At 39.4% G+C, this 11,927-nt stretch overlaps 1 protein-coding gene across 2 annotated transcripts; it reads left to right on the top strand.

Annotated features, from left to right (window-relative positions):
- Window positions 1-332: 332 nt before the first annotated feature.
- Window positions 333-10,344, top strand: bend3 (BEN domain containing 3). 2 transcript variants are annotated; one of them, XM_061743859.1, is made up of 4 exons: window positions 333-507; window positions 5,160-5,214; window positions 5,332-5,505; window positions 7,131-10,344. In XM_061743859.1, the coding sequence occupies exons 2-4, from the start codon at window positions 5,179-5,181 to the stop codon at window positions 9,351-9,353; spliced, it is 2,433 nt and encodes an 810-aa protein (XP_061599843.1). In that variant the 5' UTR covers window positions 333-507; window positions 5,160-5,178; the 3' UTR covers window positions 9,354-10,344. The 2 variants fall into 2 exon arrangements, with proteins under 2 accessions (XP_061599843.1, XP_061599842.1); XM_061743858.1 differs by having other exon boundaries at window positions 5,327-5,505.
- The last annotated feature ends 1,583 nt before the right edge of the window (window positions 10,345-11,927 follow it).

Below are 11,927 nucleotides of genomic sequence, written 5' to 3'. Positions count from 1 at the left end.
TCCCAGATGTGACATGATATTTTCTAGATCTTACATTATATTTCCCAGATGTGACATATTTTCTAGATCTTACATTATATTTCCCAGATGTGACATGATATTTTCTAGATCTTACATTATATTCCCAGATGTGACATGATATTTTCTAGATCTTACAGTATATTTCCCAGATGTGACATGATATTTTCTAGATCTTACATTATATTTCCCAGATGTGACATGATATTTTCTAGATCTTACAGTATATTTCCCAGATGTGACCTGACATGCTCCATGTGATATTTTGCAGGATCTCGTGGAGCCGCGCGGAAGTGACACAACAGGCGCGCGTCCGGCGCCACACGTCACGCGAGATAGCGGAGAAGCCGAGCTAGAAAAAAAAAAAGAAAAAGAAAAAGAAAAAACAAAAACATCAACAAGACAACAATTTCCCTGCAAGTAAAGTGTCAGAGCCGAGCCGCCCGGAGCTTCCCCAGCAGTCCTGGAGGATGATCTGGCCCAGGGAAGGTGAGTTCACGTGTTTATTCTGCAGGAGTCAGTGTTGGAGCTGGAGGGTTAGGGGGGGCAGCCGTCCACGCAAACATTACCCCGGCAGACACTCCACACACGGGACACAACCATGTCAAATAAGCATTTAGCTGTCGCTTTTGAGCTATATTAAATCGGCTATATTAAATCGACGCAGAGCTACGGCGTCGGGTACGCGGAGACGCGCACCGTACGTTGCGCGTCTCCGCGTACCCTACGCCGTAGCCTCTGCGTAGGTGTAACGCAGGACCATAAATCAGCCCTTTTTGGTTGAAGGGTTCCTGGGCGGAAGAATGAGGAAGTAGCTGCTGCTCGGGAGCTACGGGTAAACTCCGGGGTTTGCTGGCATCCACAGCACGATCTCTACGAGATTAACCCCACTTGAAGTGGTTTGGAGATGTATATGTTTTTAAATGTGCTGTCCAGCCCGGGGGAAAGTGTAAAGCTAAATCAGAACCAGATGATGCGTTCAGGTTCTGGTCACATGTTCGCCCTCGCAGCTGCATCCGTCTGGATGACAACAAAATACTTTATCACAGCTACAGAATTAATCTGTTATAACAACTTAATCACAAGATACAACAACCTTTTATCTTAATCTGGTGTTATAGCTTTTAATTATTTATATATTTATTTATATTATTTATATTTGACATTTTTTAAATTTGCCAATAATCACTTGTAAAGGGACTATTATTGTGTATAATGTGTCACAATATAAGTTAAATGTCAATGTGACAAGATTTTCCTGATTTGACATTATATTTTCCAGATGTGACATTATATTTTCCAAATTCCATGTTATATTTCCCAGATTCGATAATAAGTATGTCCAGAATTAATCTGTTATAACAATTTAATCACAAGATACAACCACCTTTTATCTTAGTCTGGTGTTATAGTATTTATTTATTTATTTATTTATTTATTTATTTATTTATATTAGTCATTTGCATCCGTTTTGACATTTTTTTAATTTGCCAATAATCACCTGTAACGGTAAGGCAAGGCAAATTTATTTATATAGCACAATTCAACACAAGGTAATTCAAAGTGCTTTACATTGACATTAAAAGCGGCAAGACAAAAGGGACTATTATCGTGTATAACATGTCACAATATAAGTTAAATGTCAATGTGACAAGATTTTCCAGATTTGACATTATATTTTCCAGATGTGACATTATATTTTCCAAATTCCATGTTATATTTCCCAGATTCGATAATAAGTATGTCCAGAATTAATCTGTTATAACAACTTAATCACAAGATACAACATCCTTTTATCTTAATCTGGTGTTATAGCTTTTATTTGCATCCGTTTTGTACTCAAGGACTACAAATGTAGTATTTATCATCCAGCTTATTATGTTAATGGTTTGCCCCTTTAATTATCAGCAAATAACACTGACAATGATAAAAAGACACTCATTTCATGAACTGTGGGAACATCTGGATGATATATCAGTAGAAAAACATAAAAAATACACACTCACTGGCCTCTTTAACAAGTACACCAGCTGTATCTAAAGTGGTTAGTAAGTGTATATACTGTCCAGAATTCATCTGTTATAACAACGTAATCATAAGATACAACAACCTTTTATTTTAATATGGTGTTACAGCTTTTATTTATTTATTTATATTTGTCATTTACATCTGTTTTGTACTCAAGGACTACAAATGTAGTATTTATTATCAAACTTATTATGTTAATGGTTTGTTATAACACTGATAATAATAAAAAAACATTCTCGTTTCATGAACTGTGGGAACATCTGGATGATATAGTGATAGAAAAACATAAGAAATACACAGTCACTGGTCTCTTTAACAAGTATACCAGCTGTATCTAAGGTGGTTAGTAGGTGTATATACAGCTGCATCCGTCTGTATGACAACACAAACTAATACTTTATCACACTTAAATTAGACTAGAAACTGCCTGAATAAGTATGTCCAGAATTAATCTGTTATAACAACTTAATCATGAGATACAACAACCTTTTATTTTAATATGGTGTTACAGCTTTTATTTATATTTGTTATTTACATCAGTTTTGTACTCAAGGACTACAAATGTAGTATTTATTATCCAGCTTATTATGTTAATGGTTTGCCCCTTTAATTATCAGCAAATAACACTGATAATAATCAAAAAGACATTCTAGTTTCATGATCTGTGGGAACATCTGGATGATATATCGGTGGAAAAACATAAGCAATACTCACACACTGGATTCTTTGACAAATATACCAGCTGTATCTAAAGTTGTTACTTGGTGTATATACGGTATACAGCATGTCGCATGTCAGCATGTTGCTTTCAGATTAATTTACAGCCTCAAAAGACTCATTTGATTAAAGTTATCCACATCTATTACATAATAATAACATTGTGGGACAGAGCCCCATCATTGTGAAAACCATAAAAACTGGATTCTGTATCATGTAGTTATCTATCAAGACTTGGTCATGTTTTAATTAGCATATTCTCAAAGTTTTCCTAAATATGACACAGAATAATATAGAATTTCTGCATCTTTGTAACACTGGACTGCAAAATAGTATTTTTTCCTATGTTTGGCTCCAGAAGGGTCGACTCAGAACTTCACCTGTAAGTCTTGTTTAGAAGACACACAGCTGTGTAATTAAGCAGCTATTATATATTAAACAGTTAGCTTTTAAAAATCTGCATATTTAAATGTGAGCCAGCTGTGATGACTGCTTAGTGTCCCAGTCCTTTCATAGTACCAAGGATGCTTGAACACACAGATTTCTACAACATTGTATCCTAGTGAACCAGGAAGATGCAAACGTGAACTGTCAATTAACAGCAAGAAAAGGTTGAAAAGGACCCGTTCTTGTCTGTGGGCAGTTAATCTTTTTGTTTTCAATCATCTCTAGACTTTGGTCATTTATCACTCTGCTTCAAAAATCTAACTATTCCCTTCAGACAGTTAATCCCAAGCCATATTTCACTGGTATGTCGGATGTGGTCTAGACAAATGTCAGTAAGTTTAATATATTAACAAATTTATTACATCAAATACAAATAGATGCTTTCAGTCTTGCACTTCAGCCCTGACGTTTTTTTTTTTTTACAATTTTTAGACAGGGCTGCATGTGACAATGTAGATATCAACATCACATGAAACTGACTTTGCAGGCAAGTGTGTCCCTAAAATCAAGTCAGCAAAGAGATGAGTTATTCCAAGAGTTCACAGCTAACCAGTGTGTTTGCTGAGAAAGGTTGCTACTTTATTGTATACTGATTTCTTATAACCTGTAGCCTCCACCTGTTTGTTGTTATTACAGGTTCATAATTATAATATAAGACCTGTTCAGTCATGGATCTGACGAAGTCAGGCTTACATACTTTACCCAAAGTGCAACGCTGCACTGTGGTGGATTCATCTGATATTTTCTCAGGGGTTCAGATGGATCGATTAGAACTTTAAAAAAATAAGTAGCTGCACCACCTAAACTTTCCTTGTCCATGTTTTTACCTACATTAATAAACTTCAACGTCTTCAACTGAAAGAGACTCAACTAATTTGAAGTGTTTGAGCTAGGAATGGGCGATATTTTACCGTTCACGATATACCGTCAAAGAAATTCCCATCGTCATCTTGCGGTTAAAACGATAAATTCCTGTTGATGACGTTTTTGTGTAAAGCCGGATTTATTGTTCTGCGTGCGTACGGGAAGGAAGGAAGGAAGGAAGGAAGGAAGGAAAGAAATGAGCCAGAAAGAAAGAAAGAAAGAAAGAAAGAAGTATTCTTTTAGAGCAATGTTTTGGGGGCTCCAAAGACTGAATGTGGTGATAGATTTATAGTTCAAAAGGTGGAGTTGAATTGTTTTTTTTTATCGTTATCAGGATAAATGCCAGAAATTATTGTGATACATTTTTTAGTCCACACCGCCCATCCCTAGTTTGAGCGCTCCCTGACGCTTCTGCGTAAGAGAATATGACGAAGAGCACAGATGTATAAGCTTTATTGAATTCTTACACTGATGTGAAAGCTCTTCTCAGTTATAAACTTAATTTTGACACTGAACGATTATACTTTGACATTAAAAGTTAGAAATCCCCAGAAGATCATGGAGATTATTGCAGACAGTGAGTGTAAAATTTACCAATTAGCAAGCTGCTTCTGTGCTGCATTCTTATCCACTGCATACGCTGCTAAATTAAATCAGTTATACCAAATATAAACCGAGCGACAATCTCCTTTAGTCTGAGGCATTGTGGTTTAGTCATTATAAAGTTTTCACACGCTGTGTGTGCATATTCCTGCTCCTTTCCTGGAAAAGACGGGCCCAGTGCCAGTTGGTCCCTCGTATGTCAGCGTGTTAACAAAACCACACGTCTGCAAACGTCACAATGGCATGCCATTTCTTTACAAAAGTGATATGAATTCAGTGTGTGTGCATATCGGCATTTTCTTACTGTAAAATCCACTCTAATATACTTGAAATGTGAACATGCAAGAAAAAATGTTTGGAGAGTGTGGATAATCTAAAAGAAGCTCAGTGGGTTGTTGTGGTTTCCTGTTAGATCGTGCATGTTTCGCTTTGTGTTTTTTTCCTGTGATTTCACATGTTTGTCACTGATTTATTATTTTTAGGCTATGAATTCCTGGGAGCATGGGGAAATTTCAAATGAAGCGATGCTTGAGAAAGGCAAGTTCACCCTCTTATCTGTCCCTCTGCTGCCAGCAATTGTTTAAGTGTTTTGCTTGAAACAATAAAAAGGAATTAATTCGGGGAAACATAAATCTTGCATTATTTGCAGAACAGAAGCCTCCCCTGGATGTCGCGGAGGAGACGGAGGATTTCGCTGTGTGCGAGCCTCCTCAGGAACATGATGGCAGAACTGCTGGAGCCACGGAGACCGGGAAAAGATTATCCACAGAGATGAGCCCGAACACACATCAGTCCAGCAGCAGCAAGAGAGCCAGAGTCTCTAGTGAGGTAAAGGAAGTTTAGATCATCATATTTTCTGTAGTGTTTCGATGGGCAGAAATATGTGCCACTAGAAACTGAATTTGAATCCCATATCCAGCAAATAAAGTAATAATTAATGTAGTGCTAGGCGGTATACCGGTTCATACCGAATACCGGTGTTTATTTTTCTTATGATATGAATTTTTCATATACCCTAATACCGGTGAGTATACAGTAGCGTACACAACGCTGGGAACGCCGCGCGGCGCTACGTTCCGCCGAGTGGCGCTACGTTCCGCCACTCGGCGGAACGTAGCGCCGCTGGACACCATTTGTGAAGGGACTGTTTAGCAGCAGTGATGCGCCGATTGTTCAGTAACCGAAATTTGCCGAAAATGGCAAAAAAACACTTTCGGTGTTCGGTGGAATAAGTGGGAAAAAAAACGAACAATTAATAACGGCGTTGTAATATAAGGAAATAGACTGGCCGCTCCCGTAACGGTTGCGCACCACAAACATAAATCGTTGGCCAACCAAAAAGTAACCACATAAGAATTTTACCTAACATTCACCAGGAGGTGAAACCAAAACAACATAATGCTGGGAAATTAAAAAATGTTCAGTTTTTTATGTTCAATAAATATTTTCTACCTTGTAATTTTGTAAAAGATTTTTTTCTTTGAAAAGCATGCCTAAATCAAATTTATTTGATTTGATTTGACAGTAAAATAGGCCATTCTAAGCCAATTTACTGCAGCAATTCCTTTCCAAATCATTAAAAAAATGTGGTTAACACCCAGTTGTGCATGAAAAAAAAAATACCGTGATATACCGTGAAACCGATGTAATTTTGAAAAATACCGTGATATAAATTTTTGGTCATACCACCCAGCACTAAATTAATGTTTTGCTTAAAGGTATAGTCGGTCACACACTCTTCAGCAGAAATTTTTCTACAAAAACGGCAAGATATAAATCTACACTTTTTACACAGAAGAAGAAGGAGAAAACACAATAGGTTTCGAAATATCTAGCTCCCATTGGTCGTTTATATCGTTGAAAGAAAATAGAGGTTATAGAAGGCTACGTGAAAAGGAGTTCTTTGTATCTGCACTCGATTGCTGTTCCTGCGGAAGACCCGGATGTCTGGCACAGTAAAATTGAAATTGAATTGCAACAACTGAATTTGAATTGTGATAATTGAATGTAGATTCAGTTTTTCAATGCAACGATTCAAATTACTTTTTAGCCTTAATCCTTGAACTTTTATCTTTTTTTTTTTTTAATTTTCATTTTAATTATCTATGTTGTATGTCAGTGTGCATTGGTCTCCCAGTTTTTATTTTTTTGGTTTCCCAGTTTTATTTTTTTTGTTTATTACGCTTATTTTTCAGTCAAAATGTCGAAGCACTTTGTATTTCATGTACCTGGATGAAAGGTGCTATATAAATAAAATTTGATTGATTGAATTTAAACAATACAAATTCAAATTATGTGATTCGGATTCAGTTTTTTAATGCAATTATTCGAGTTGAGCAATTCAAATTCAAATATAAATGATTCAAATTCAGTTTCTAGTGGCACATATTTCTGCCCATATGTTTCCCACAATACTCTTGCTTACACACTTGTTTGGTATCAATTCTGTCTAGATGAGGCGGGGCAATACAGAAGAGACCAGCAGACATGAACCCCTTTGCCTGACCACAACCGGAGAAAGGAGGGACTCCATCCAGGAGAAGTCTAGCGTCTCCTACAGAAAGCCTCTCTTCAGCATCTCCCACAGGATCTCAGAGAAAAGAAACACTCCAAGTCTGGAGCAGCAGTCCAATCACGGCGGCTTAAACCAGAGCAACTTCAGCTGCCTCCTTTCATCCAAGCTCCAGAGTCTGGAGCAGAACGGCTCGGTGGAGACGCTCCCCACCGCCGTCTCTTTAGACCAACCCTCAACTACGGACTCCAGCCTTTATCCGATGATTGAGAAAATGTTTTTCATTCTCAACACCCTGAATTCAAGCATGACTCAGTTGCACAGCAAAGTGGACTTGTTAACCATAGAAGTCATGCGGATAAAGAAGCAAATCAAGCCGGCGGAGAGGGTGACGGAGTTCCAGCCTCCCCCGGAGTATCTGCTAACAAGCGACGAATTGAATCAGCTGATGGAGCAAACGTCCAACGCGGGGGAGCTCGGCTGCCGGCTGCTCGTGCATCTCTTCCCCGAGCTGTTCAAGGCCAAGGAGTGCTCCCATGACTGCATGGCGAGCAAGAGAACGCTGGAGTCTTTACACCTGCAGCTGATCCGTAACTACGTAGAAGTGTGCCACCCGGCGGTCAAAAACAACAGTGTTTGGCAGGAAGAATGCCTCCTTCAGATCAATGACTTCTTTAATCGGTTTTGGTCGCAGAGGGACATGGAGAGTGTCCGGCTGCTTAGGAAGCAGACGGACATGGACGTTGAAATAAAAGCGGAACATCCTCAAAGCTACCATTTCCTCATGGACCAGGGTCAGGAGGAGCAGATGTCTTTAGATAGCCAGCAGGGCAACCTGGCCGTCTCAGATCTCAGATTTACTTCTCAAGCCTCGGACGAGTTGGACGAGTTCTCCTCCCCCGAAGACTTTGTCATTTTTCTCATGCATCGTCTCTTCCCTGAAGTTTTTGAAGAGGGAAAAATGCCGGAGGGCTCCAGCAGTTTAAGTCACGTCGGGCAAGTGATTCTGGACTCTGACAAGATGGAAATAATAAGAAAGTACATGGAAGCAAATTTTCCTGATATTCCCGAGGACAACTGGCTTCAAGTGTGCATTCAGCACATGGAATACGCGCTGGAGGGCCCGCACAGCAACGGCAACGGCAGCGAACACGACAACATCAACGACGACCTGGCCAGCCTGGCCGACGACGGTTCTGCTCTCAAGGTGCCGGAAGTGTGTGAATACGACAGACCCGGTCGCAAGTCCAAGAAGCCGCTGCTCACACCGGTGGATTTTGACAAGTTGGAGATTCCTGCGCCCGATTTTCCGGTTCCCCAAGAGTACATCTTGTCCAGGGAGCAGCTGAAGAGCAACTATGAATGTAGCTTGTCCATCGGTAACTTTGCCTCGCGCCTGCTGGTGCTGATGTTCCCGGAGCTGTTCACCCACGAAAACGTGAGGAAGCAGTACAACTGCAGCGGCTCCCTCGGAAAAAAACAACTGGACCCTATCCGCGTGAACCTGATCCGTCACTACGTGCAGTTAGTCTACCCCCGGGCGAAGAACAATAGAGTGTGGATGTTGGAATTCGTCGGCAAACTGGACGAGAGGTGCAGGAGGCGTGACACGGAGCAGAGGAGATCCTACCTGCAGCAGCGCAAGGTTTACGGTCAGGAATCGGAGCAGGACTTCCTCTGCCAGATCAACCAGCTCCATCCCGACGGCATCAGAGAGGACACGGACATCCCCTCCATACCTCCCGAGAAAAGCAGCAAAGACTTTTGTAAAATCCCCCTGGACGAACTGACTGTTTCCATCCCCGACTTCCCCGCACCGTCCGTGTACCTGCTGTCAGACACTGAGATCAGAGAAATAGTCCAACAGAGTCTCTCCGTTGGGAACTTTGCCGCCCGGCTGCTGGTGCGCCTCTTCCCCGAGCTGTTCACCCACGAGAACCTGCGGCTGCAGTACAACCACTCGGGGGCCTGCAACAAGAAGCAGCTGGACCCGGTGCGATTGCGGCTCATCCGCCACTACGTGGAAGCCGTGTATCCTGTGGATAAGATGGAGGAGGTGTGGCACTATGAATGCGTGCCAAGCATTGACGAGCGCTGCCGGCGCCCCAACCGCAAGAAGTGTGACATTCTTAAAAAGGCCAAGAGGTCGAGCACTGTGTCCTAGTTATTAGTCCTTTGCAGCTAGTCCAGTTTTTTTGTCATAAGATAATTTGTGCAGTACATAAGCTGAAACAGCATCGTGGAGCTTTTCAAAACTCTACCCAAGTATGAAGCCAAGCTGTTTAAACTTTCTTTAGTACTATTCATACTTATATTTTACCTTTTTGGCTACAGCAGCAATGTTCTTGTTTATGTAGTTTTATTATCATTGGATTCAAAAAAAAAAAAAAAAAAAAGTTTAAACTGCTCCTATTTATAAGCCAAAACTGTCATAGCTTGTCTAACTTTGTCGATAAATGTTGTAGCCTTAAAAATAACAAAACTATTGTAGCTAACAGCCTAGAACACACAATTTCTCTATTAATCACAACGATATATTTCCATTTACTGATGTAGCATTGTGCCACCACTGTTTTCATAACATTGTGCTTACAAGTGCGTCCATGAGTATTTGCACGAGGAGATATTTTCACGATTTTTTTCGCCCGTTTACACCACCAAACTGGATTTGAAATGGGGTTACGGTGTGATTTGAGTGCAGGCTTTCAGCTGTAGTTCAAGGAAAATGATTGCGTTAACTATAACTCTGTTTTAACTTCATCCTCAAGAGCCGATCTTAATTTCATCTGTCTGGACAATCTTGTTCGACACTTTTAAATATGGTTTCCAGAAAAGATGGACCCGACCTCTTTAGTTTTTTAAAGCACTATGTTAACATTCATTTTGACATTTTTTGTCATTTCAAAAATCGCCAAAGTAAAAGTTGTCAAAACTCCTGAAAATGAAGCTGAAAATCCAAACTTCAGTCACATCCTACTTTGCCCATTTTAAACGACTGTGGTGATGTATAGAAGGAAAATAACTAAATATTGTCCTGGTCTAAATGTTTACGGACATGACTGTACGTTAAGCCTTCTTATAGAAGTTTATATGTATAATTTAACATGACAATGGCTCATGATAACCTATTTCTAATAAAACAATAATTAATGTAATGTGAATGGGTTGTTTTTACTAAATAACACTTAACATGTTACTGTTGTTCAGGTAAAACTTGGTCATGCTTATTTTTCTATGGTTTAATGCCCAGAGAGCAAACTGAATCCTGTAGTTCAGGTGTAAAAGAACGTACAGGACTGTCTCAGAAAATGTCATACATTCTGGATTCATTACAAATCAACTGAAATATTGCAAGCCTTTTATTATTTTAATATTGCTGATTATGGCTTACAGTTTAAGATTAGGATTCCCAGAATATTCTAATTTTTTGAGATAGGATATTTGAGTTTTCTTAAGCTGTAAGCCATGATCAGCAATATTAAAATAATAAAAGGCTTGCAATATTTCAGTTTATTTTTAATGAATCCAGAATGTATGACATTTTTGCATTACAGAAAATAAAGGACTTTATCACAATATTCTAATTTTCTGAGACAGTCCTGTACGTACGTATATAAGCACATAGGCCTTAACATGTCTCAAAAGTTGGTAAATAAACCCTGATATGAGAAACAACTCGCCATATACCATAAAAAGATATAATGTGGATCCAGTACGTGAAAAATGACATATACCATCATTTTTTCCATATAAATTACAGGGTAAAAACTCATTACTGCAGACCATAGCTTTAAAATAATATTTTTCATTGGCTTTACAGATGTGCATGGATCACCTTCCTGTTGCGTGACCCAATTCTGGCCAAGCCTTAGCTGTTGCACAGATGGCCTCACGTTTGCCCTCGGAAAACTGGCACAGAAAAGTCGACGGCCTTGCTGCTGCAAAACAAATCCAAAATAATTCAAAATCTCGACTCCACAGCTGACTGAATTACGTTTTCAGACTCGGGTGGCGACAAAGTTATTACATAGTTTGGTGCTGAAATATCTAAGCTGGTGTTCACTTCAAATACCCAAATATAAGAAAATCCTAAATGTGGACTAGAATGTATGAGTTATGTCCTGTGGAGTCTGACCTATGTCTTGGATTTTCTTTTAGCACCCAATCAATCTGATCTTGAGGACATCCAGTTCTGTGGAGTTTGTCACTTCTCTTGAATTTTTCCAGTTTCTCTCACTGTATAAATCCAAACTGTTTGGAAATACCCATTTTCTGATTGATGGGAAGCAAAAAACGTTTCTCCACGATCATTATGAATGTTATTCCTCTTTGGCACATCATTCCAGACCAACACTTCTCCACTAATAGAGGCGTTCACACTTCCTGAATATCAAGTATCGATTGAATTTGATTGGAAGCACCTCACCATGTTAACCTCTGCGAGTTGTTTTTGTGAAATTTAAGGTATACTTACTAAGGATCTGTTGATTTTGTGTCTATTGGTATTGAACGACTGTACTTTCCTTTTCCCTAGATCAGGGGTCGGCAACCCGCGGCTCCAGAGCCGCATGCGGCTCTTTAGCGCTGCCCTAGTGGCTCCTGGAGCTTTTTCAAAAATGTTTGACCTTTTTTCCCTTTTTTTTCTTCTTTTCTTATCTTTTTTCCTTTTCTTTCTTCTTTTTTCTATTTTTTTTCTTCTTTTTCCTTTTTTTCTCTTTTTGTCTTCTTTTTTCTATTT

This window comes from Cololabis saira, chromosome 16 (assembly GCF_033807715.1).
Source record: "Cololabis saira isolate AMF1-May2022 chromosome 16, fColSai1.1, whole genome shotgun sequence".
Lineage (NCBI taxonomy): Eukaryota > Metazoa > Chordata > Actinopteri > Beloniformes > Belonidae > Cololabis > Cololabis saira.
This window is presented reverse-complemented; position numbering and strand designations above follow the sequence as displayed.